The 27,447-nt window shown below is 43.9% G+C and overlaps 1 protein-coding gene across 1 annotated transcript; it reads left to right on the forward strand.

Moving 5' to 3' along the window:
• COG4 (component of oligomeric golgi complex 4) lies at nt 1-27,389 on the forward strand. Its single transcript, XM_003998232.4, has 19 exons — nt 1-193; nt 2,576-2,658; nt 3,813-3,927; nt 5,889-6,063; nt 6,805-6,998; nt 9,183-9,288; nt 9,808-9,965; nt 10,700-10,758; nt 14,468-14,601; nt 16,132-16,250; nt 16,812-16,978; nt 17,770-17,935; nt 21,764-21,826; nt 24,477-24,593; nt 25,172-25,264; nt 25,773-25,856; nt 26,093-26,194; nt 26,471-26,599; nt 26,818-27,389. The coding sequence occupies exons 1-19, from the start codon at nt 26-28 to the stop codon at nt 26,950-26,952; spliced, it is 2,367 nt and encodes a 788-aa protein (XP_003998281.1). The 5' UTR covers nt 1-25; the 3' UTR covers nt 26,953-27,389.
• The last annotated feature ends 58 nt before the right edge of the window (nt 27,390-27,447 follow it).

Here is a 27,447-nt window from a genome sequence, read left to right on the forward strand (position 1 = left end):
GGCCTCGCGGAGCCGGAAGCGCGAAATGGAGAACAAGATGGCGGACCTCGATTCCCCTCAGAAGCTGTCAGGGATTTCTCCGCCTGAGGGGATGGGAGGAGGCCGCTGCTCGGAAATCTCCACCGAGCTCATTCGCTCCCTGACCGAGCTGCAGGAGCTGGAGGCTGTATACGAACGGCTCTGCGGCGAGGAGGTGGGGGGCTAGCCAGAGGCGATGGGCTTAGGACTTGTCAGTCTCGGGAAATCGGTCTGTGGGAAGTTCTCTCTGTGCCTCTGCCGAGGGAAACAAAACAGCACTTATTGAAGAAGCAGGAGTGTAATTGAGTGTATTTGGCGGGACCTGACGTCTCTATTCACTTGGACTGATGCCCCTAAGCTTGTTTTCCCTGTTATCCGGGCGGTCTGCTCCACTCCTGGTCCCCACCCCACTTATTTGCCTGGCCCTTAATGTAGGTTTTTCTGCCGGAGTAGTTAGACTGACAGCGTAGGTCAACTCGCTTCTCAAAATAAGACTAAAGGCTCCCTTGCGTTGACTTAGCAATATAAAAATTAGGAAACGTTTCACCGTGTTATCTCAAATATTTAAGGAGGAAGTTATTGCAAATAAACTTGAAGCGTTTTAAGACTTATTTTTGTGGGAAAAGATTTGGGGGGTGTAACTGTAGTTCGGTAAGTGTACAGCTTTGTGGAAGCTTGAGGTTTAAAGACAGGTACAACTGGCTAATCTTGGACAAGTGACTTTCATCCCTCGGGCCCCTGCTTTCTGGCCAATAAGGAGGATGGACTGTATTCTCTTGAAGATTCCTTACAGCCTCCTTCATTTTCCGTGGCAACCTGATGCTGTCAGTATATTTGTGAATATCATTTGGGTTCCTTGCCAGTCAGAAGAAAGAGATCCAAGCTCTGATCTAAAGTTTTAGTAGCGGGCGCCTGGGTGGCTGAGTCAGCTGAACATCAACTCTAGATTTTGGCTCAGGTCATCATCCCAGGGTCATGGGGATGAGGGTGGAGCCTGCTTGAGATTCTCTCCCCGCCCCCCCCCTTGCACTTTATCTCTAAATTAATTAATTAATAAATAAACGTTTAGTAGCTGTTCTCCAAACCAAACTTTAAATTTTTTTTAAATGTTTATTTTTGAGAGAGACAGCACGAACCAGGGAGGGGCAGAGAGAGAGGGAGACACAGAATCTGAAGCAGGCTCCAGGCTCTGCGCTGTCAACACAGAGCCCGACGCGGGGCTCGAACCCACAAGCCGTGAGATCATGACCTGAGCTGAAGTCAGACGCTTAACCGACTGAGCCACCCAGGCACTCCCCCCGCCAAACCAAACTTTTAGTGTTTCTTTTAGACAGAGCAAGAGAAAGAGTGTGAGCGAGGGAGGGGCAGAGAGAGAGGGGGACATAAAGTGTGAAGCAGGTGCCAGGCTGTCAGCACAGAGCCTGATGGAGGGCTCTGAACCCATGAACCCCAGGATCATGACATGAGCTGAAGTCAGAGACTTCAGCAAGAGCGAGGGGGGATTATTGATATCTTTGAATAGTTTCAAACATTAACTTGCACCAACTCGAGCAGTTTATGATAACATTTTTCAGCAAGATGTGCTTTATAAAATTCAGTGTTAAGAATTTATTGTTTATTTAATTTTAGAGTGCATGAGTTGGGGAGAGGGGCACAGGAAGAGAGAGAAAGAATAAACCAGGCTCCACACTCGGCGCCTAGCCCAACACGGGGCTTCATGCAGGGCTCCATCCCAGAGCCCTGGGATCATGACCTGAGCCAAAACCAAGAGTCGGACTCTCAACTGACTGAGCCACCCAGGCACTCCATAAAATTCAGTACTGTTAACATTCCTAAGCTTGCATTCATTGAGTTAGTCCATTTTTAAGGGAAATTTAAGTCCATCTTCCAGACAGAACAATATCAGTTCTGTATTTGTATCTGATGACTGTCCAGGGAAGTTTCCCTCTGGATCCTACTGAATTATTTTAATAGAAATGCATAGCTGATAATAATGGCTATTATTGAACAATATGCCACCATACTGCGTTAAGCAGTTTATGTTTGTTATCTTGTTTGGCTCACACAACAGTCCTGTGGGATACTCTTACATTTTACAGATCAAGAAACTCAAGCATAAGAAGGTTACATTAGTTGCAGTGATGCAGTAAATAACTTGGCTGAGACAATTATATACTTATTCTTTCCGGGTACTGATTGTATCACTGTACACTGCGAAGAGACTCTTTGTAACTGCCACTTAAGAAATTTCATTTGTTTAGCCATTATATTTTAAATGCTTTCCTGCATTAGGCACTAAGATAATGATACTGAATAAAAGTTCCCTTCCTTTGTGGTATTCATCTGCTAAATGGAATGAAAATATACAGAAGGTAGCAACCATTATGCAATGTGATCACTGCAAAAATGAAGTATTGTTCATTAAAGCCTTAGGGGAACTTAGTGAAAGGAAAGACATTTGGAATGGGATTCACCCTTCAGCTAAGTGGTTGGGTTAGATCATTTTTTAAAGTTCCTTATGACCATTCTGATGACAAAATGCTTGTCTATTTTTCAGAAAGTGGTAGAGAGAGAACTGGATGCTCTTTTGGAACAGCAAAACACCATTGAAAGTAAAATGGTCACTCTACACCGGATGGGGTGAGTCTCCATCTCAACAAGAGCCATTGTAATTCCAGCAAGGTCCACTGGATAAGTTCCTGTTTTTCCTAACTTTCTGTTACAAAATGCCGGTTGATTTTGAAGTGTAGAGGAGGATTACTTCAAGGTAAAATGAACACTTAAGGGTATAATCAACTGGTCACAGTATCCTTGGACCAACAAGTACCAAAACTCATTTGGAAATTTATTGGAAATGCAAATTACAAGGTTATACTCAAAACCTCTTGAACCAGAAACTCTGGGTGTGAAGCCCAGGAATCTGACACGCTTTTAACAAGCATACCATGTGATTCTGATGTATGTTTCAAGTTTGTGAACCATTGTTCTTACAAACTTTGTGTATTTGTTAGCCATAAAAATTGCTCTTTGACCTCTTCACCCTCTGTGATTGTTGGTTAGTGTATTTTATACTCAGCAATTGGAAGCATCTGTTCTCTAGTTCTTTAGCAGTACCTATTTAGGGGTGTCTTTAGTACTTATAGAGAGTAATTTTTTATTTAATATTGGCCTGAGTTTTCAGTAAAATACTTTTTAGAAAAAGCTGTGAGTAGGGGTACCTGAGTGTCTCAGTCAGTTAAACGTCTGACTTTGGCTCAGGTCATGATCTCTCAGTTCATGGGTTTGGACCCCAGGTTGGGCTCAGTGCTGACAGTACAAAGCCTGCTTGGGATGCCTTCTCTCTCCCTCTCTGCCTGCCCCTCCCCCACTTATGCGCATGAGGGTGCTCATTCATGCTCTCTCTGTCTCTCAAAATAATAAATAGGTAAACTTTTTTTTAAGTTTATTTATTTAGAGAGAGAGAAAGTACACAAATGGGGGGGAGGGGAAGAGGATCTGAAGCAGGGTCTGTGCTGACAGCAGAGAGCTCAATGCGGGGCTCAAACTCATGAACCATGAGATCGTGATCGAAGCTGAAGTTGGATACTTAACTGTGCCACCCAGACGCTGCTAAATAGATACACTTTAAAAAAAAGAAAGAAAAAGAAAAAGCTGTGAGTAGAGCGAACTGAGCTAAAAGTTGTGGGGAGGTACAAAGAGAGTAGAAGACATGATCTCCATCTACAAAAAATTTTCCATCTCTTACTCATTCCTTCTCCCTCTATGGATATGTGTGTGCTGACATATGTCTCCAGTCCCAACCTGCAGTTGATTGAAGGAGATGCAAAGCAGCTAGCTGGAATGATCACCTTTACCTGCAATCTAGCTGAGAATGTGTCCAGCAAAGTCCGTCAGCTTGACCTGGCTAAGGTAATCCCATTGAACTTCTGATGTTCGAATTAGTAGAGGGCAGTAGAAAAGCCACGACATTAAAAATTAGAGCAGCACCATTCAGTAGAAATCTAATGCAAGATACTGATACTGTGCTGAAGATAGCACAAGAAGAGAACACTTCAGACCCATACCTTTTATGAGTAAAGATTTCAGAATCCTCAAAACACCACAAACCAGCAAACCAAATATAGCAACATATTAAAAGGATTATACTATGAGTGAGAATGCAGAGTTGCTTTAACATCTGAAAATCCGTTAATATAATCTACCATATCAATAGAATAAAGGACAAAACTACATAATCATCTGATAAACTTGGAAAAAGCATAAACTCATAAAACTTGGAATAAAAGGGAATTTCCTCAACCTCATAAAGGCCATCTATGAAAAACCCACAGCTAACATCATACTGGTAAAAGACTGGGTGCTTTCTCCTTAAAATCAAGAATAAAACAAGGATGTTAGCTCTTGATTTTCTTCAATACTGTACTGGAGTTTCTAGTCATAGCAGTCAGGCAAGAAAATGAAATAAAAGTATCCAGCTTGGAAAAGAATATGAACTACATATGTAATTTTAGATTTTATAGTAACTATCTCTACTTTATTATTATTTTTTTATTTTTAAGTAGGTTCTGTGCCCAACATGGGGCTTGAACTCACAACCCTGAGATCAAAAGTTGCATGCTCTACCAACTGAACCAACCAGTCGCCCCACTAGCAGACATTTTTTTAAAAGAACAGAAATAGGTAAAAATAATTATAATAATATGCTTTGTTTAACCCATTATGTCCAAAATAACATGATTACTATAAAATGCTATTTGTGAGGTATTTTGCCTTCTTTATTTCTGTACTAAGTCTTTGAAATCCAGTGTGTGTCTTACACATCTTAATTGGGACTAGCCACATGTGAAGTGTGTCTAGCCACATTTCAAGTGCCGCAGATCATTAATGACTACAGTAGTGAATAGCATATGATCTGGGCTCTTGAATACATCATTCCCAGCCTCAGTTTGCCCCTATGAAATAGGATAACTCCTCCCACTCTGTCTAGATCTTGCTAAAATAACTTACCATGAAACACTATAGTCACACAGCGACCAAGTCACATATTAAAGTTTCTTTAAAGTATTCTTGCTTGGGTGCCTGAATGGCTCAGTTGGTTAAGCGTGCGAATTCAGCTCAGGACATGATCTCACAGTTCATGGGTTCGAGCTCCTCATCGTGCTTTGTGCTGACAGGTCACAGCCTGCTTCAGATTCTGTGTCTCCCTTTTCTCTGCCCCTCCCTCCCTCCCTCCCTCCCTCCCTCTCTCTCTCTCTCTCTCTCTCTCTCTCTCTCAAAAATAACAAACATTAAAAACAAATTCTTGCTTAATTCTAAAAGAAAAATACATATATTTCGTTTATTTTATTACATGGTTTATAATGCCCTGTTGCCAAAATGTCAAATACACTCTGGTTCCATTATTAATTTAACATAAGCCAAATGTAAATATGGTTTATCCCTGTTCCTGCTTCCATTAAAATGATTGATCTGGTCACATAAATAAAATTGTATGATACCTGTCAGTATTATTGATCATCTGTCAATAACAGTTTTCAACGTTTATTTATTTTGGGGACAGAGAGAGACAGAGCATGAATGGGGGAGGGGCAGAGAGAGAGAGGGAGACACAGAATCGGAAACAGGCTCCAGGCTCTGAGCCATCAGCCCAGAGCCCGACGCGGGGCTCGAACTCACGGACCGCGAGATCGTGACCTGGCTGAAGTCGGACGCTCAACCGACTGCGCCACCCAGGCGCCCCAACAGTTTTGTGAGTGGTAGTGGTTCAGGGCTTCTGGTTAACCAGATTCTGTCCCTGAATCTCCATACCTTCTGAAGAGATGTCTTTGAAAGAATAGGACATTGTTTCTAAGCACCAAGTCTTTTTGCAGAACCGTCTCTATCAAGCCATTCAGAGAGCTGATGATATCTTGGACCTGAAGTTCTGCATGGATGGAGTTCAGACTGCTTTGAGGAATGAAGATTATGAGCAGGCTGCTGCCCATATTCATCGCTACTTGTGCCTGGACAAATCAGTCATTGAGCTCAGCCGACAGGGCAAAGAAGGTAAGTATCTATCCTAAACTGTTGATTTCTACTGTAGTCATAAGCATCTATAATCTGAATAAGGCAAACTGAACCATGAAAAGGACCTCTGTTAGGCAATTTCCTTGCCTGGTATTCGACCCTATATAGATTGTAGTCCATCCTAGGGTATGTGTTGTTATTCCCATTTTACAGAAAAGGAAACTGAGTCCAGATCTGTTCTCTGATCAGTGGGTTCTTTCCACATGACCCTATTGTCTACTCATAAAATTAAATTCTTAGCCTGGTATTCTAGGCCTTCTCATCTGGTTTTGTACTATTCACTCGTGAATCCATTCATTGTGCACCTATATGGAGTTCTCTATATGCCAGAGTGTATATTACTTGCAATACTGTACATGTATGTACTTTTTTCTCTTCATCTTTTTGTTTCTGTTACTTTGCTTCTCTCATTCCCTTTGTCTGGAATGTATGTTCCTCTTATGTTCCTCTTACTCAGATATCAAACCCCTGCTCATCTTTAAAAGATGGGATGTCATTTCTGGGAAGACTTTTCTAATTCAATCAGAAATGTAACTTGTGCACGCTTTTCTTATTACACTTACCATACACTGGTTTTGTTATAGTTATTTGTGCATAGATCTTATTTCTTTTGATTGTAACTTCTCTGTGTATTTCTAATGAATAGTGGTGCACAAAGTGGCATAGACCTGACATAGTACCATTCTTTGTATTAATTCTCAGTTTCCCCCCATTGCACAGGCAGCATGATTGACGCCAACCTGAAATTGCTACAGGAAGCTGAGCAGCGTCTCAAAGCCATTGTGACAGAGAAGTTTGCCATTGCTACCAAGGAAGGGGATTTGCCCCAGGTGGAGCGCTTCTTCAAGATCTTCCCACTCCTGGGTCTGCATGAGGAGGGATTAAGCAAGTTCTCAGAATACCTTTGCAAGCAGGTATGACCCCGATTGCTTGGTAGGTTAGTGGTATGGTTCTCTGACTGCAGATTTGGACGCTGTATCAATCCAGTTTCTGTGGATTCTTTCTCACTTTGCCCTTTTCTTCTCTTGCCTGTAGTGTAGCAGGACTGGATGTATACATTCATTCAACACTTATGTGTTGCCAGCCTGCTGCATACTAGTCATGGCTGAAACTGCTATTGATGCACATTCATTTCCAACAACTAGGTGAAAATGTAGGAAAACTAAAATGCAAATTCTCTGACAAGTTGAATCACACTTTTTAAGCTGTCACCCAAGAACTGGCTTCTTTTAAGAGCATTCAGAGTTGTTGGTTAGTTGTTTTAAGACTTCATAACCAGGCTTGAGGCTCAAAATAAGCCACATTGAGATGAAGCAAGTGATGTCACTTATCATTAAATCCTGAAAAAGAAACAGATTTCAGTTAAAGTCTCAGCTTCTTTCCCTTGACCTTAGATGGAAAGAAGCAAATCTCAGCAGGCATGTATGCAGAGGGTTATTGTTTGTAACTATATGTCAGAGTGCCTTCTGCCACATCTCCCAGAGTTCTCTACAATGGAACACTGTTCTGCATTAAGAAAAATGAGACAGTGGATGATTACTGAGTGCCAGGAGAAGAAGCGCCAGCAGGTACTGATGCCAGAGAAGTTGTCCCATGAGCTGTTGGAGGCTTTTCACAACCAGGGCCCTGTGATCAAGAAGAAGCATGACATGCACAAGATGGCTGAGGCCAGCCGTGCACTGGCTCACTACCGCTGGTGGTAGAGGGAGGGTAGGGGCTCTAAGAGGAGCCTAGGACTCTCTGCTGCAAGAAGTAATGAAACACTTAAGGGTTAAGGATGTAGTTCCTTTTTCAGGGCAGGCAGGCCTCACGAGGATGGAGCAACATATTTATTGCTTGTTAGTCCTTTCTTTGGGGCCTAGAACTTGCTCTTCCTGTCCCATCTAAAGTGGGAACATACCACTTTAGATTTCCCGCAGAAACTTAGGGCCCATCCAGTCTCTCCCCTCAATTCAGGGGTAGGACTTAGGATGATACAAAAGGAAGCAGTTTTAATGTTAGAAAAGCTTTATTAGAAAATTCTCACCCTGAACTGGTGAGGCATGTGACGGGGTGCTACCATTTACTAAAACCGACTAGAAATTAAAAAAAAAAAAAAAATGAGACAGATGCATACATGGTGACATACTTCATGCTCTGATGTATAGTTAAGTTAGACTAAATACTTTTGTTTCTGCTTAAAATGATAGACGTGGTAGGGCACCTTGGTGGCTCAGTCGGTTAAGTATCCAGCTCTTGATTTCAGCTTGGGTTATGATCTCAGGGTTGGTGAGATTGAGCCCCGCATCAGGCTCTGCAGCGACGATGTGGAGCCTGCTTGGTATTCTCTCTCTCTCTGCCCCTTCCCCACTTGTGTGTAGACTCTCCCTCAAAATAAATAAACATTTTCCAAAAAATAACAGAAGTGGCAATAAAAATACATGTTTGTATAAGCATAGGATATTTTTCAAAGGGTTAACAACAGTTATTTCTGGAGAAGAGATTTTAGGAGACCAAGAGGAGTAGGTAAGAGGAAGAACGGCTTTTCACTGAACACTCCTTTATTCCTTATGAGTGTTTAAGTGTGTGTGTTTTACACATTCTAAAAAATTAATTAAAATAAGGGAAAGATGGAGCTGGCTAAAAAGAAAATGCATTATACATACATGTAACCATTTTTATGGCACTTTTTTTTTTATCAGTACTTTGCCATCTGGGGCCTAGAAATGGCTTTTATTTTTAATCCTTTAAAAATCCCTTCTGTGGTACCCAGATTCTTTGTCCTGCTCAATAAAGCACCATTAATAACTTTGTTATACTTGGAGAAGATTAGTGAAACTGGGGACTCTCTGCCTTTGGCTAATGGCAGTACATATCTTCAAAGAAAAGGAAAGCATTATTTACAACTCTGAGTTGAAGAAGAGTTACCACTGTGTTCAAGTTCTTTGTCTTGCCTGAGGCCCAGACAACCCTGAGCCCACTGGGAGGTTCCTGTGTGCTGTGTAGGCTTTCAAGCATCAAAGCAAACATGGGAAAAAGAAAGTCAATGGGAGATCTTTTTGGAAAACTGAGGCCAACCTTTGATCCGAGAACTCCTGTGGATTTTCCACTTTTTTCAGGTGGCCAGTAAAGCTGAAGAGAATCTACTGTTGGTGCTGGGGACAGACATGCGTGACCGGAGGGCTGCAGTCATCTTTGCAGACACACTCACTCTTCTGTTTGAAGGTAAGTCTCGTTCTCCACTTGAGGGAGACTGAAGGCCTTCCTACGTAATGCCCACATCCTAGTGTTTCTTCTCTCCCTGCTAACCTTCGGTTTAATCCTGTAGTTTGCCGTGTATTTATTTATCAGAGAAGTAACTTCCTATTCAGTATCTGATTAGCAAAAATTAGAGTCTCTCAAGTGTTTTGATCCTCCCTATTCCTCAAGACCCAAACTCTAAGAGTAAATTTAGTGCTTAAGTGAATTACTAGGAAGAGAGTAATGCTGATTTCCAAAGATGCTTCTACTGAAACTCTCAATATAACTTAAATGCCTTCTAGTTTATCAAGCGTTGTACATACTTAACAGACAAATTTGCTTAGCAACTCCTAGCACTGGCAAGAACCATCTGTATTCATTTTGAGTGGTGAAACAGGTCTAAAAGGGTTGAGTTAGACCCCAGATAAGTCCTGGATAGAAGAAAGGAGTTTATTTTGTGGGAAGAACATTTGGAATCCAGTCCTCTCATTTTCTCCATTCTAGGTATTGCCCGCATTGTAGAGACCCACCAACCAATAGTGGAAACATATTATGGGCCAGGGAGACTTTACACCCTGATAAAATACTTGCAGGTGGAATGTGACAGACAAGTAGAGAAGGTGGTAGACAAGTTCATCAAGCAGAGGGACTACCACCAGCAGGTGAGAAGGGAAAGCCACAGATGGGTTTGGAAACAATGTTAGCCAACAGAGTACTGAATACATTAAATGGGAGTGGGGAGGGGAAGGGATGAAAAAAGATGAAGGTAGAAAAATAAATACGGAATGCAAACTGGCATGCATTTTGCCTGTCACCAGCTTACTTTGGATTTGAGGTGATATCAAGATGATAACGTAGTACAAGATTGCGAAAGAAGTAGAAAGGGCTTCGTGAAAGAAACACAAAACAGAAACATTAGACCAGCTCTCTTAACACAGAATGTGCAGGTGATACAAGGAGAATTTTACTTCTTAAGGTCATAGTAAGTGTCAAGTAATTTGTCTCAGATTTCTCCTTAGTTCCTTAGGTACTAACAGTAATACTTGGGTTTTTTTTTTTTCTTTGAAACTTATTTGTCCTTTCCTTTGAGCAGAGGATGTAAGAGTAGGATTAGAAATAGGAGTAGCCCATACAATTTTATTTCTAGAATGCTACTAGACAGTAGTTGGTTGTAATACCATTAACACCACTTTTAAGTGCAGTAATGGAGGGGGGGGCATTAGCATCTAAATCAAAAGTAAATCTTTGGCTCATCATTCTGATAGCCTACTTTTGGCTTGCTTGTTAAGCAAACTAAACTTAAACATTCTTCTATGCCAGAAGTTTAGAGTGACCAGCAAGAGGTAGGTGTAAGGAGGGTGGGGAAGAGCATTCTCATTTCTTTGGTATATTGCAGTTCCGACATGTCCAGAACAACTTGATGAGAAATTCTACAACAGAAAAAATAGAACCAAGGTAATAATCCTCTTTTCTTCAGCCCATAGAAGTTTGAACTGGTAATCATGTATCATTCAGAGACTGCTCTGTTACAATGTGGTTTATGTTTTAAAAATATTTTATCTATGATTCAAGCTTTTAGTATTTTCTAATAAAAGTAATAAATGCTTGGGGCACCTGGATGGCTCAGTTGGTTAAGCTTCTGACTCTTGATTTCAGCTGAAGTCATGATCTCATGGTTTATGACATTGAACCCCGCATCAGGCTCTGTGCTGAGCCTGATTCTCTTTCTCTTCCTCTGCCCCCCTCTCCTCGCTCTCTCTTCCGCTCAAAATAAATAAACATTTAAAAAAATAAATAAATAAAAGTAATATATAATCATTAAAAGAAAACCCAAACATTATAAAAATGTATTCAATCAGTAAATTTTTACTGAGTACACATTAGGTGCCACGCACTCATGTTTGGTAGTATGAAGGTGGCAGCAAGCAAAGTAAGCAAACCCAACTTAATTCTTTATTTGTGGTGTCTGTAGTCTAAAGTAGACAGATAATAATAGCTAACACATATATGGTATTCACTATATGGTATACATTGTTCTAAGCACTTAACAAATATTCAGTCATTTATTCCAGGGTTTCTCAGCCTCTGTACTGTTGGCATTTTGGCTGGATAATACCTTGTTATAGAGGACTGTGTTCTTCACTGTAAGATGTTTAGTAGTGTCCTCGGCCTCCACCCACGAGATACTGATAGTGCGATGTCACTAGACACTGCCAAATGTCTCAGGGGTGGAGGGTGGGGGGTAAAATCCCTTCATTTGAGGATCACATATTTAATCCATAAACATTTTTTATAGATGAGGAGACCGAAGCCTGAAGAGGTTAAGTGACTTGCTGACAGTCATACAGTGAGAAGATGGCAGTCAGGAACAGAATCCAAGCAGACTCTAGAGTTCATGTTGTTAATCAATATGATATACTAAGTGTATGGTGCAGGAAAGCATATAATAAAGGGATGTAACCTAAGCTGATGAAATTCAAGGAAAAATCTCTGAGGAAATGACCTTAGATCTGAGACCTTAAGAGTAAATAGAAATAAGGGGCAGCTGGGTGGCTCAGTCAGTTAAGCATCTGACTCTTGGTCTAAGCTCAGTTCATGGTCTTGCAGACTCTCAGGTTTGAGCCCCGCATCAGGCTGTGCACTGTCGCTGTAGAGCCTACTGGGATTCTCTCTCTCTCTCCCTCTCTCCCTGCCCTTGTCACGCTCTCTCTCAGAATAAATAAATAAACTTAAAACAAAAAAGGGTAAATAGAAATAAGAGGTGAAGAGTGTTCCAGGTAGAGCAGGGAAAGAAGAGCAGTGTAGTTGAAATGCAAAGAGTAGGGGAGAGCCTGGTATGAGATGAATCCAGAAAGGTTGTTCTTAGAGTCAGGCCATTCAGAGTCCTGTATCCTAAGCACTATGGAAATCATATGATTACAGTATGACCAGATATATGTTTTGAAAAGATCTCTTGGAGTTTAGTGTGGAAAATGAGTTAACATATGTATATGATGTGAAGGAGGGGTTCAACTTCATTCTTTTTAATGTGGATATCAGTCATCCCAGCACAATTTGTTGAAAAGACTATTCTTACTGAATTGTCTGAGCACTCTTGTTGGAGATCAATTGATCATAAATGTGAAGATTTCTGGACTCTCAACTAAACTGTAGGCCTATCTTTATGCCACTACCACACTGTCTTCATTGCTGTAGGCTTGTAGTAAGCTTTGAAATTGGGAAGTGTGAGTCCTTCAACTTTGTTATTTTTTTTTAATAATTTTTTTAGGGGCACCTGGTTGGCTCAGTCCGTTAAGTGGCTTCAGCTCAAGTCACGATCTCATACATAGTTCATGGATTTGAACCCTGCATTGGGCTCTCTGCTGTCAGCACAGAGCCCACTTCAGATCCTCTGTCCTCCTCTCTCTCTGCCCCTCCCCCAGGCAGATGCTTGCACACGAGCACACTTGCACTCTCTCTCTCTCTCTCTCTCTCTCTCTCTCTCTCTCTCTCTCTCTCTCTGAAAAAATAAACATTAAAAAAAGTTACTCAGAGTGCTTGGGTGGCTCAGTCAGTTAAGCATCCAACTCTTGATTTTGGCCCAGGTTGTGAACTCCTGGTTCATGAGATTGAGCCCCATGTCGGGCTCTGTGCTGACAGCCTACTTGGGATTCTCTCTCTCTCTCTCTCTCTCTCTCTCTCTCTCTCTCTCTCTCCCTCCCTCCCTCCCTCCCTCCCCTGCTCATGCTGTCTCTCTCAAAATAATAAACAAACGTAAAAAAAAATCAGGGGCGTCTGGGTGGCTCAGTCGGTTAAGCCTCTGACTTTGGCTCAGGTCATGATCTCACAGTGCGTGGGTTCAAGCCCCGCATCAGGCTCTGTGTTGACAGCTAGGAGCCTGGAGGCTGCTTCAGATTCTGTGTCTCCCTCTCTGCCCCTCCCCTGCTCATGCTCTCTCTCTCTCTGTCAAAAATAAATAAACATTTTTAAAAAATCACTCATCAGGGGTGCCTGGGTGGCTCATTTGGTTAAACATCTGAGTCTTGATCTCAGTTCAAGTCTCAGTCACAGGGTTGTGAGTTCAAGCCCCATGTTGGGCTCCACGTGGGGCATAGAGCCTATTTCAAAAAAATAATAATAATAGGGGCACCTGGGTGGCTCGGTTGGTTATGCATCCAACTTCGGCTCAGGTCATGATCTCACGGTTTGTGAGTTCAAGCCCTGTGTTGGGCTCTCTGCAGTCAGCACGGAGCCCACTTCAGATCCTCTGTCTCTCTGCCCCTCCACAACCCATGCTTGATCTCTCTCTCTCTCTCAAAAATAAACATTAAAAAAAAAGAAACTTTAAAAAAATAATTTTTTTAAGTTTATTTGTTTATTTTGAGAGAGAGCGAGCGAGAACAGGGGATGAACAGAACGAGAGAGCCAAGCAGGCTCCTTGCAATACAGGCTCGACTCATAAACCCATAAGATCATGACCTGAGCTAAAATCAAGAGTTGGACACTTAACCCACTGAGCCACTCAGGTACCCCTCAATTTTGTTATTTTATTCAAGATTATTTTGGCTCGGGGCACCTAGGTGGCTCAGTCGGTTAAGAGTCTGACTTCGGTTCAGGTCATAATTTCATGGTTTGTGAGTTCAAGCCCTGCATCAGGCTCTGTGCTGACAGCTCAGAGCCTGGAGCCTGCTTCAGATTCTGTGTCTCCCTCTCTCTGCCCCTCCCCCACTCATACTCTCTCTTTCTCAAAAATAAACATTAAAAGGAAAAAAAAAGATTGTTTTGGCTCTTCATCTGGGTAGGTGAATGGGTGTGGGACACAGCTTAATGGTTTAGCCTAAAATCCCACCACAGCTAAATAAGAGGATGGGAAGTTGTGGTTCCTTTCATGTGAGGCATAGATCATTTTTATTCAAACCACTGACAAAAATATACCTCCCAGTCTCTTATTTAGCCCTGACAGCATTTTTGTAGGTGAATGGTTCAGGTGAAACGGGTAAGTGGAATATGTGGTTGACAGCTGTCTCTGATTATAATTGGGCCAGCAGACCAGGATGACCATCTGGCAGAGCTAACCCTTCTGGGCCCAGTAGAAGAGAGAGTTTGGGACTCTTTGCCCTGTATCTCTTAAATCTAAGGGAATCCACTGTCTCCCTGCTTATTCCTTCTGCTCCATGTATCTCAGGGAACTGGACCCTATCCTGACTGAGGTCACCCTAATGAATGCCCGCAGTGAGCTGTATTTACGTTTCCTCAGGAAGAGGATCAGCTCTGATTTTGAGGTAGGGGACTCCATGGCCCCAGAAGAAGTAAAGCAAGGTAAGACGTGTTTCCCATATTTTCTGGGAGGGCTGGGACAGAATTGGCATTGTTTTCTGATAGTTAAGCCACAGATCTGTTAACAAGGAAGTAACTAGGGCTTCTTAGCATCTGAGGTCTGTGGGCAAACTAGGAAAGCTAGACTTAACTATATGTTAAGGAATGGACTGGATCTTTGAAGCCTTTTACTCATTTTACAGGTGAGGAAAGCTAATACCCAGAATGGTTAAATTATTTTCTTCTAATCTTTTCTCTACACCACGTTGCCTCACCAGCTCTGAGTTTGGGATTGGTGTTTAATTTAGATCAGTGACATGCGGCGCCTGGCTGGCTCAGTCAGAAGAGCATGCAACTCTTGAACTTGGGGTTGTGAGTTTGAGCCCAACAATGGGTATAGAGATTACTTAAAAAATAAAATCTTAAAAAAAAAATTCACTATAATCTCCAATTACTATGTTCTCTAATAATGACAAAACATTTAGAAATAACCTATGTGTCTAAAAATAGAGTTCATTTTTTTTTTAATTTATTTTGAGAGAGAGTGCAAGCATGGGTGGGGGAGGGGCAGAGAGAGCAGGAGACAGAATCCCAGTCAGGCTCCATCCAAGCCATCAGCCAAGAATCCTACTCAGGGCTCAAAACTCAAGAACCATGACATCATGACTGGAGCTAAAATCAAGAATTGGCCGCTCAACCAACTGAGCCACCCAGGTACCCCTAAAAATAGAGTTTAAAAAATGGACTGGGGCAGGGGGCCTGGGTGACTCAGTTGGTTGAGCAGCGGCCAACTCTTGATTTCAGTTCCAGTCATGATCTCATGGTTCATGAGTTAGAGCCCCTTATTGGGCTCTGTGCTCACAGCTCAGAGCCTGATTGGGATTCTGTTTCCCACTCTCTCTCTGCCCTTCCTCCCCTTGCTTTCACTCACTCGCTCTCTCTCTTTCTCTCTCAAAAATAAATGCATAAACATTAAAAAAGAATGTGGACTGGAGTGCTTGGGTGGCTCAGTTAAGCATCTGACTCTTGATTTTGGTTCAGGTCATGATCTCATGTTCATGACATCAAGCCCCACATCAGGTTCTGCTCTGACAGCACAGAGCCTGCTTGGGATCCTCTCCCTATCTCTCTCTCTGCCCCCCTCCTCACCTTGTGTTCACTCTCTCCCCCAAATAAATAAACATTTAAAAAAATTAAAATGTGGACTATCTACCTGATAAAATATCATACGGCCATTAAAAATAAGCTAAAAGAAAAATAAGCTATATAGAAACTGAAAATATTTATGATATTATCTTTTTCATTTTTTGTATTTGAGTGTAGTTGACAACACAATGTTAACATTAGTTTCAGGAGTATATGATAAAATGGTTTAAAGCAGAATACAAAATTGTATCTGTACCATGATTATAACTATGTAAATTATGTACAGATTGGGAACAAAGACTAGAAAGGAATGCGGGAAAATGAAAACAGTTGGTATTTTTGCCTTAGGGAAGAAAAGTGAGTATTTCTTTCTTGGCTGTCCCCTAGAGCACCAGAAGTGTCTGGACAAACTCCTCAATAACTGCCTCTTGAGCTGTACCATGCAAGAGCTAATTGGTTTATATATTACCATGGAGGAGTACTTCATGAGGGAGACTGTCAATAAGGTAGGACAGAGGACACATCCCTTGGAAATGGGGCTTCGTGTCCAAGAAGTCAGGCTGAAAAAAATGGCCAAGGCATGTCGCATTTCCTAGTCCTGCTGTGAGAATATCCTTGGGTGCTGACTGAGCAGTACCACTTTGTATGGTTAAGAGGTCATTTTTGGGGTTGTCATGCTCTCCAAAGACCCAGCTGGATGTGTTTCCCAAGGCTCACAAAAGAACACCTTAGCTCCTCAGGGAGCCTACTTGTGCCCTGCCTTCTTTGAGGTATGTGGGTGAGGAAACTCGGGAAAGAAGGGCCTCTCCTGATGTCTTACATCCCAGTTAACAGATGTCCCCAGGGCAAAGTCCCTAAGTACTTAATTTCCTAACATACTCATCAGTAGGGAAATAAGCTATTTTGACAAGGAAAATTGACACCAAGATATAACTAGAGTAAGCCATGTTGGGAGAAACAAGGACAAGCTATAGAAAAGGGAGCAAAGCCAGAGCATGTTCCAGAACTATCTAGAACAGTGGTGTGCAGAACTGGAGCTCTTACTGGCTGCTTTGCCTTTTGGTTAGGCTGTGGCTCTGGACACCTATGAGAAGGGCCAGTTGACATCCAGCATGGTGGATGATGTCTTCTACATTGTTAAGAAGTGCATTGGGCGGGCTCTGTCTAGCTCCAGCATCGACTGTCTCTGTGCCATGATCAACCTTGCCACCACAGAGCTGGAGTCTGACTTCAGGTACTGTTGACTCCCTTTCTACTTTCTAGGAACCAAAAAGCTCCTAGTTGTGACTGATTTCTAAGCCTATGTTGCTTCCCTTTTTTCCATGTGATTCCAGTTCAGTGCTATATAGGATATGAGCTTCTATCCATAGCACAATATCCCTGACTTCAGACATCTTTATAGCAGCCAGATACCTTACAGGCCAAGTCTGTGCTCCCTGGACTGGATTGGAGGGGTTACTGGCCCTCAGACCTAGGAAAGAGAATAGGCATCTCAGTTGAAGGCAATAGTTGTAATAAAGTAATCATAGTTACCATTGCTACAGGCCAGCCACTATTCAAATTTCTTGCTTTTATTCAGTCTTGATAACAACCATTAGCCCTCTTTTACATGAGAAAACTGGGACTCAGATCATACAGCTCATAAATGATGGAATATGGAATAGAGTCCAGAACTGACTCCCCAAACCTGTTCTCTAACTACTTGTATGGTACTGCCTTTCACTAAGCTGTACTGCCTCCTCTTGAGTCTGTTGGAGCTCAATGCTAATAACTCGGAGCCTCGCAGGGAATAAAGAATTGGCCAGTCTTCTCTGTATGTTCTTGTCACATCAGTGCCATTAATGGGTTGTTGGGTCTCTCTCATACCCTGGATGCTCAAGTTTTCCTATTATCGTCTCAAGGATTGGTTAATCCCCCAAAAGAGCAGGCCATGCTGCTGGGTTAGGGTCATGGGCCCTCTGGTCCTGTGGTCCTGGAAGCCAGATTGAATGCTGTCAGTCTCTATATGCCATTCTGCACCCACAGGGATGTTTTGTGTAACAAACTGCGGATGGGCTTCCCGGCCACCACCTTACAGGACATCCAGCGCGGGGTGACGAGTGCTGTGAACATCATGCACAGCAGCCTCCAGCAAGGCAAATTTGACACAAAAGGCATTGAGAGCACTGACGAGGCCAAGCTGTCCTTCCTGGTAGGTAGCCCTATAGGTCAGGAGCTGGTTGGTTTATTTCAAGAGTTTAAACTATGACCTCTAAGCCACAGTATAATTGGCCTTCAACGGGAAACTTTTCCTCCAGTGTCTGTATAGAAGGAAAATTCCTCTTTAAGGAAAGCTCCTCTTAGAAGGTTCTGAAACCATTTCTTAACTAGGGACCTATTTCTGAGCAGCCCAACCCAGGACATGAACTGTTCCTTGCCTAGAAGGCTGGGCACCTTGCAACTCAGCTCTCCCAAGTGCTCATTCCCAAGAGGACTACAAAGCTGTTGAGGGGCTCCACTTAGTATCATGCTTGGTTTGCACCTGCTACAGAGCCAACTGTAATATCTGTGCCAAGCTTCCAGACCACTTCTGTAAGGCCAGTCCCACAACATGGGTGGGGACTGATCATTTAGACCTACCAGGGCTCTTTTCCTAGCAAACTTCTTAGGCTTTCAACACCCTCAGAAAGATGACCTTCTTTAAAGCCCTTAGCTACCCAGAATGACACAAAATGAAGCAGTGAGTCTTACCAGGTGTGTGATAGCTGGGAAGAAAGAAACATGAAAGGATGAAGGGATTTATACAAGGTTAACAGCCAGTTTGTGATGAGCCAAAAAGAATACAGCTGTATTCTGGCTCAGCCCTTTCTGGCATGTGCTGTCTTGGCATTCCGCTTCACCCCCACATTGGCCAGAGCCATCTTGGCTCCTGGGGTACAGAGCCTGAAGGAGACATCCAATAGCAGAGCTCTCCATCAGTGGTCCACAGATGGGGGTCTCTGAACACCTTGGGGTTGGATGCTAAATGTATACTTTTTTTTTCCTAGAAGCAGGGTCCTTGGCTTTTATCAGATTCTTAAAAGGTCTGTGACCCCAAAAGTGTTAACAGCTGTTGTTCTCAGAGACAGAAGCCTAAACATACCGATATCTACCTACCTGTGCAAGGAAACCCATAGGAACTGGTCCTCAGACTGCTGTTTAGGCAGCCTCACTCACTTCCTGTCACTGAAAATATTTTCCCTGAGCATGGGTTCTGTTGATCTGGAATGTCCTGGTTGTTGCCAAAAAAGAGGATCAGCTCCAAGAAATTATTACCTCTGAAATACACCTTTGGAGACCAGCTTCATTTGATCATGAACTGACTTAAATTTTTCATTTTGTTTGCATTCTGTTATTTCATTTTCTATGGAACTTACTTTTATTCTTTCATTTCTCTACTCAGAAACGACTCCTAGCTTTGCATCTTTGCTTTGTGGTTTGTTGACAGCCTCTGAGCCTCACTTATCCTACCCCTCTAGCACAGGATATTTTCCTCCACTTGGCCCCACAAGTCCCCATTACACTGGCTGCTGTGCTTTTGCACATTCTCGGCTGCCATGCACAGCTTCATTGTTTGAGGGCCCAAAAGATAAGGCCAACATGAAAGGTGATGCTAAATGGTTAGTGACAGATTTCTAGTTTTCCTGACGCCAAGTACTTAAAATGTCATCGCTCCCACTGCAGCACTCATTTCTTATGTCACCTTGATTCATTTGGCTGTCAAGATGAATTCCCCAACGGTGTTGACATATCATTTGCCATGAGCCGGGGATAAGCCCAGTGAATCCATGCTTACTAGGACTGTCAGTACAAGGAAGCTTTGAAATCGATACCTCTTGAACCCAAATCCATTTTCCCTTTATGATAGATTTTTCTTATGCCCCTAAATGCTTTGGAAACATTTAAGTTGTGGCCCTCATCCTTGAGCTGTCATCACAGTACACTTATTTCTCTGGAAGCTTGTGATGTTAGCAGCCTTGTGTTGTGGCATGCTAATGAAAGGCTTTAAGTCTTATCCCTCCCCGATGGAAGTGGCCTTAGCAGCACTGTCAGCAGCATGATCTTTCACGATTAGCTGCAGGACACTGATGAGGGAAGCACTCTAGGGAACACAAGAGGGCCATCCTAGTCTCAATCCCTGGGGTTCTCGAATTCTTCTTTTACTCTGAAATCCTAAAGTTCATGACTCATCTTTTTGAAAATAGGCTCCTCCCTACCTCATCCCTGCCTTCATGGTCATGCCACCAGCACACCAGTTCAGAGACAGTATGATCCTCTCATACTTTCTGATTCCTGCTCTGCACAGCCTCTAGAAGTAATACTTAGTATTCTGAAGCCACAGCTGTGCTCGTATGGCATTCACCTGTTTTACATAACCCTCAGTGCCAACCCATTGTCCACAGGAGAGCATAGCACCCAAGTCCCAGTCTGACTGCACTCGCCTCTGCAGCTTTACAAACTCTTGCTGTTTTTCTGCACATATCCGTGTACTGACTCTGCTTATTCCCAAATACGTTTTGGGGTTTTCTGCCACTCTGCAACTGTGTATGTTCTCCCTTCTTCAGAACACATTTATTTACTCATTCAGTCAACATATTTATTTGAGAAACTTTTATATATCAGGCACTGTTCTAGGTTCTGGAGCTACATTGCCCAATACGGTAGCCAGTAGGCAGAAGTGGCTATTTAAATTTAAGTTTAAACCAAAAATCCAGTTCCTGAGTTGCACTAACCACATTTCAAATGCTCAGTAGCCATAGATGACTAGGGGCTACTATACTGGACAGTTCAGATTTAGAATATTTCCATCATCAAGAAAGTTCTTTTGGGCAGTGTTAAAACTAAAGATCCAGTTCTAAAGAGAACAGAATAGATCCCTGCCTTCATGGAGCCCTCATTCTAGTGGGAAAGGCAAACAAGAAACAAACAAAATGATACTGGATAATCCTAAATACCATTAAGAAAATAGCAAACAGGACAGTGCCCTATAGAAAGACTGATAGGAGTGGAGAAATGCACTCACCCTCATCTGTCAGAATTACTCCAGACTTTTTGATCTGAATAAAGTTCATCTCAGTTACAATTCAGCCATGGAGCTTTCCTTGAATGCCTTAGAGCAAAATATTTCTTTCCTCTAAATGACCATAGCAATTGGTGCCTTCATCATCGCTTTTGCAACATGCTGCTTTTTATGATTGGTATTTCTGTATCAAGCTTATAAGGCAATAGAGTTATGAAAGAAGGAGCTCTTGGCTGAGAGGAGGGAGACCTGACTCTATTCCTGGCTTTAGCCCTGTGGCCTGTCACTTTCTGTCCACTCACCCTGCTTTATTTTTCTGCATGGTGTTTATCTTTATCTGATATTTCTTACCTGACTTCCCTTCTGGAATTGTGGACCCTATGAGAGGGTGGATTTCAGGAAGCATTTTTTTTTAATTTTTTTTAATCTTTACTTATCTTTGAGAGAGACAGAGACAGGCGTGAGCGGGGGAGAGGCAGAGAGAGAAGGAGACACAGAATCTGAAGCAGGCTCCAGGCTCCGAGCTTGTCAGCACAGAGCCTGACGCAGGGCTCGAACTCAGAAACCATGAGGTCATGACCTGAGCCAAAGTCAGACACTTAACTGACTGAGCCACCCAGGCGCCCCAGGAAGCATTTCTTAAATGAATGTCAGTCTTTGCCTCACTGACCTGGGCTTTAAGTCACAGGACTTCTCCCAGATCTGTGTGCCGAAACATGGAGCAAAAAGATCTGAAACCTTGGGTCACTACCCCTAAGATCAGATGACTCTCTTGCCTTAATGTCAGGCACAGGAGAAAGGGCAAGCCTGGCTCACTATTCTGCCCAATCCAAGACCTGAGCACCATACCTGATGCCATTGCTGTGGGTGTTCCTTAGCCCTCCTCTGGGCCTCAAGATTACAGCTGTCAGCCAGTCTGGCACTGGAGTGGGTACAAACACCAGTGAGCAGTGGGTCACTTTCTCTGTCCTTACCTCCCAGGTGACCCTGAACAACGTGGAAGTCTGCAGTGAGAACATCTCCACATTGAAGAAGACTCTGGAGGTATGAAGAAAATTGCCTATCAGTTTTCAGTAGCTGCAGCCTCTCCAGGCCTCCCTGTGAGAGGGGTTCCTACGCGCTTGTTCTGGTAGGGCCTGTGCATTCGCTGGCATTGAGCCAGCCTTCCTTTAGAGCACTTGAGGGGATCAACATGGGAGGACCTCTGACCCACAAGCTGGAAGATGAGGATTTAAATTAGCACTTGTGGCACATACTTGGCCTGTGACCTCAGATAAGTCCCTTAGCTCCCTGAGCTTGGGGACTCTCATCTACAAAACAGATCTTCTTCCTGCCCTAATTAGGGTTTACTGGGGGGCCTAACTAAAAAAGGGTTGAAAGCACTTAAAAAAATGATAAAGTCCTCAAAAAAATGTTAGGAAATTAAGATGAAATAGGGTTTGCCAAACCCTGTACAAAGCTGTTGCAGTTACCATTTTTTTAAAGGAAGGCTGCATAGTGTGTTGGAAATTGATTGGGCTTAGAAGAAAGATCCTCCTAAGTTCATGTCTCTGCTGGACCACTGACCAGCTGTGTGGCATGAGGCAAGTTCTCTACCTCCCTGAGCCTCAGCATCTTCATGTATAAACAGGAAGAATGATCTCTGCCTCGCAGAGTTGTGAAAAATGAATGTAGTAATATAAAACATGAGCTATGTGAGACGCATGCGGTGGTAGTTCGTAATTGTATTAACAGTTATAAATAGCAGCATGGAGCAATCACTTTGTTAAGTGTTAGAAAACGAAGAGCCCAACTCTGCTCCAGTCTCAAACTCTGCCTCTGGGAGAGGAGGGAAGCCGGGGTCCTGCTGCCTCAGCAGACCCTTATTTCAAGGAAGATACAGTGATGCAGAGGCACAGGCTGATGATAAGTGGCAGCTCTAGGGCTGAGCAGCCTGCAGAGGCCAGGACCCAGCACAGGGGAAAAGGCCTTGTAACTGGCGGGCTTCCTAAAGGAGGCGCAGGGAGAGCAGTCAGGTGGGAGTTTACAGTAGTACTAAAAACCGGACCAGATGAGGAACTTACACCAAAAAGGCCTTAAAATGGAATAAAGTAAGAGTGCTACTTACAAAGTACCAAAAGCACAGGATCTGTCACATGGTATGTGTTCAGCAGAGTGGCTGTTATTGTTAAGTCATGTCACCTTAGATTGTATTCCAGACTTTATCCTTTACGTTCGAATATTGGATTTTGAAGGAATATTTTGGGAAATGTTAGAAATTGAGAACTGAGCCGGTAGAATTAGCCAAGTAAAAAAAGGATAGCAAAGAGCTGAAAAAAACAATTGCCATAAATTCTACCCAACTTAGATTTGCATTCGCACGTATTCTTTCTGAATCCCACTAGCAGCCCTTTGAGATAGGTCAGGTGGTGTGATGTCCATTTTACAGATGAGTTTAAAAGGCTAGGTAAAGATAGTGTATATTGTAGCTGCTGTGTAACTGAGGGCTTCTGCCTGCTGTATCAGTCCCTTTGCAACTCTTCCACACTGCTCCTCCTGCTGTGGCCAAAACAGCACAAACTTCTGAGGAGACTACAAGAAATTCAGGCAGTTCCTGGCAAACCAAAACATGGTGAGTTTCAAGCAGCTCCCCCTGTGCATTCTCTACTCCTAGGCTATCGTGTGGGGATTGGGAACAGGAACTCTGGAGCCAGAATCCCAGCTTGAATCCTAGCTCCATGACTTAATTGTTGTGTGGTGTTAGGTAAATTATTAACTTCTCTGTGTCTCAGTTTCCTCATCTATACAAAGGGGTAGGAATAGTACCTACTTCATAAGATAGGTACTTTAATTAATAGAAGTTAAATGCTTTAGGGGCGGCTGGGTGGCTCAGTCGGTTAAGCGGCTGACTTCGGCTCAGGTCATGATCTCGCGGTCCGTGAGTTCAAGCCCCGCATCGGGCTCTGTGCTGACAGCTCGGAGCCTGGAACCTGTTTCAGATTCTGTGTGTGTCTCTCTCTCTGACCCTCCCCCATTCATGCTCTGTCTCGCTCTGTCTCAAAAATAAATAAACGTTTAAAAAAAATTAAAAAAAAAACATTAAAAAAAAAAAAGTTAAATGCTTTAAACAGGGCCTGGCATACAGTAAGCATTTAAATCTTAGCTGTGATCATAATGATCTCCCTTGGGCAGCCAGACCAAATTATTTAAAAAACAGAACCTATAATAAAAGCTAGCATCTCCTTAGTGTCTACTACTTGACAGGAACTGAGCTAAGCACTTTGTGCATTCAACTCTTCCAACTACCATAGGGACAAGGATTTGTGTTCCCACTTTTTAAACAGGGAAATTGAAGCTCAGAAGCTTTAAATCACTTGACCAAGGTCACTCAGTCAATATGTAGCTAATCCAGGATTTGAAGCTAGGAATGTCTGACTCTAAAGGTATGAAAAATCTTCTGGTTTTTGTGTTTCTTATTCACACCCCCTGTTACCAATACTCTCATATTACAAAGGGGGAAATGGGAGTCAAGTGGCTAGCCACTTGTTTTCTGAAACCTCTCGAGGACTGTTGCCTAGGATCAACCATAGCTGCTCTCAGAGAAAGCTGAAGTTGGAGAAATGGCTGGTTGTACATGGGGCATCCTCTTCACCCTCCAGGCACCCACATGGCCCATCCATGCTGGGAAGCCTGATAGCTAGGTGTTCTCTCCTAGAGTGACTGCACCAAGCTGTTCAGCCAGGGCATTGGAGGGGAGCAGGCCCAGGCCAAATTTGACAGCTGCCTTTCTGACTTGGCTGCCGTGTCCAACAAATTCCGAGACCTCTTGCAGGTAAGCCCCAGGATCAGTTGCTGACTGAATCCTGTGCCTGAGTGTTGCTCTGAGCATATTGTTACTGGTTTATTATGGGCTCCATATATATAAAGAAACAAGGAGGAATGAGAGTAGCATGCAAGAAACTGAACTCATGTGAGTCCCTTGAAGACTGAAGATTTTTCAGCAGTTGTCATGCTGACAAGCCAGCATTCTGGTCCCTTGAGTCTCCACTTGGCCCCCACAGTGCCAAGAGCCCAGAAAGGTGCTCAGAGGAAATGGAACCACTTGGTTACTTGGACCCACTGCTTGGCCTTAACCAAAGGTGCTGCCTAGTACCAGGCACTCAGAAGTCTCTTCTTTTGGGTTTGCCAAACCAGTCCCATGACCTGGACCTGAATTGGCACAGATCTGGAAACGAACATGTTGTTTCTGACCTCTTTTAGTAGCATTATCTCTTTTAGACTTTGGACAGGCCCGCAGGAAAGCCTGCAAACTGGAAGAGTGCCCTGGTGGTCAAGGAATGGATGGAGCAGAAGGGAAGGGGTAGGTACATGTGCCTTTTGTGACTGACGCATCTGTGCCTTGTCCCGCAGGAAGGGCTGACGGAGTTAAACAGCACAGCCATCAAGCCACAGGTGCAGCCTTGGATCAACACCTTCTTATCTGTCTCCCACAACATCGAGGAGGTCAGCCATCAGGCCCAGGATTACCCCTCATTCTCCCAACCACCAGCTGGAGGGCAGCAGAGCTGTCTCAACAGACCAGACCTTACATGCTTCTCTGGCCCACTTCCCTCACCCTCAAAGACTAGGTTCTTCCCAGTAAGCAGGTTGTTCCTGCACTTAGAAGGGCTCTGAGAGACACCTAAAGGGAGTTTGCCATGACCTGATATGTCCTCTTTTATTGAGGCTTTCTGTCCCACCTACGATAGACTTCGGAGCTTTATTTTCTAGCTTAATGATGTCATTTTTGACAGGAACATTTTTGGCAGCCCAGAGCCATTTGCTGATCAGAAGTATGATAAAGCAGTAGCAGCAGTATATGCTGGCTTGGGCGTCCATGCTGCTTTTTAGCTGAATGAGTCAGAAGCTACAAGACCTCTTCCTCTGTTTTCCTAAAGGGGTGAAAGCAGGGTGGGGTGCATGGTGCTTTTTGGAGAGGCCTCCAGTGACCCAGCTTGTTTCTTGACAACAGGAAGAATTCAATGACTATGAGGCTAATGATCCTTGGGTACAACAGTTCATCCTTAACCTGGAGCAACAAATGGCAGAGTTCAAGGTGAGCAGAGGCTCTAGGGACCAGGTTATGGAATTACCCACCTCTGCCCAAATCGACAGCCTTTGTCTTCTCATCACACTCCTACTGGGAACTCTGAAAACTCTTCCAAGCCCCAGCCTGTAGACACACTCCCCGATGGCCTCCTGTAACTGTGCCCACTACCCCCTACTGAAGAGTCCTATATAGGCAGAGCGGCTTAGGTAGGACTCCCGCTAATGTCTGGCCTCTATGTGCAGGCAAGCCTGTCCCCAGTCATCTATGACAGCCTGACCAGCCTCATGACCAGCCTTGTTGCCGTCGAGTTGGAGAGAGTGGTGCTGAAATCCACCTTTAACCGGGTAAGGTCCAGCAAGCACAGGTCCCCAGCTCTGTTGCTTTTCTTCTGAGGAAGACAAGTCCTGCCACCCTAGGACTTGCATTCCCTCTGTCTGCCGTCCGCAAGCCCTGCATATCCAGACCCGAACCTTCCCTGGCTTCTGAGGCCTTGGAGCTTACTGAGGCACCACATGAGGTCCAGCTGCCTTGCAGCCCATCACTGAGGAAAATTAGGGGCAGGTTCCATGTGGCTGGAGGGCCAGGCCTTGAACACTGAGTGAGCTTGCATTTCCTTGCAGTTGGGCGGTCTGCAGTTTGATAAGGAGCTGAGGTCACTCATTGCCTACCTTACCACAGTGACCACCTGGACCATCCGAGACAAGTTTGCCCGGCTCTCCCAGATGGCCACAATCCTCAATCTGGAGCGGGTATGTGCAGTTCTCCGGGCCTAGCAAGGGATAGGTGACTGGGAAGAGGCAGAAACAAAATCTGGATCCCTCTCTACCTCTTCACACCAAGCCTCCACCATCAGTCCAGCCCTGCAGAGCACCTTCTTCCTGGGCACCCCTGCTCTGTCTCTGGTAGAGCCCAAGGCCTTCTCTCAGGATAGCCTCTCATTGCTGACTTTCTGTGTTCTTCCCCACAGGTCACTGAGATCCTAGATTACTGGGGTGCCAACTCTGGCCCACTGACATGGCGCCTCACCCCTGCCGAAGTACGCCAGGTGCTGGCTCTACGCATGGACTTCCGCAGCGAGGACATCAAAAGGCTGCGTCTGTAGCTGCCAGGGGGAGCCCACCTGGTCCATCATACTTCAGGGCCCATTCCCTAAGTGGCCACAGCCAAGAAGCTGAGCAAGGATGTCTGGCTTGAGGAGCTCTGACAGCCCGACTGTTCCACTGCAGGCAGCAGGAAACAAGGCTCAATTCACTCTGCTGTCTGCACTCAGACGTGTCTCGGTGGTGCTTTGTAGGCAGTCTCTCCCCACCAGGAGAAATGAATCCCCCTGGGCTCTTAACTACATGGGAAAGCCAAGGCAGGCCAACCTTCTGCACGGGTGGTCATTCTCTCATCCTTAGACACTACAGCAAACGAGCTGCCTCCATGCCAGCCCTAAAGGACTTGGGTATATCTGGGGACCTGGGGAATTAGGTTCACTCCCAAGGAGAGGCTATGATGTTTATGCTCATGCTGAATAAAGACACTCCTTGGTGATAATGCCAGTGTGCTATTTCCAGGGAGGGTTGGATGCTATAGGGCAAGACAGGTCTACCAG

Source organism: Felis catus, chromosome E2, assembly GCF_018350175.1.
Source record: "Felis catus isolate Fca126 chromosome E2, F.catus_Fca126_mat1.0, whole genome shotgun sequence".
In the NCBI taxonomy this organism is placed as follows: Eukaryota; Metazoa; Chordata; class Mammalia; order Carnivora; family Felidae; genus Felis; species Felis catus.

Bases quoted from the DNA above. Each gene is read 5' to 3' on its own strand.
- COG4 (XM_003998232.4), top strand. From the start codon at position 26: ATGGAGAACAAGATGGCGGACCTCGATTCCCCTCAGAAGCTGTCAGGG. The intron at 9,966-10,699 runs GTGAGAAGGGAA...GGTATATTGCAG, and splicing joins AGAGGGACTACCACCAGCAG to TTCCGACATGTCCAGAACAA. The intron at 25,265-25,772 runs GTCAGCCATCAG...TCTTGACAACAG, and splicing joins TCTCCCACAACATCGAGGAG to GAAGAATTCAATGACTATGA.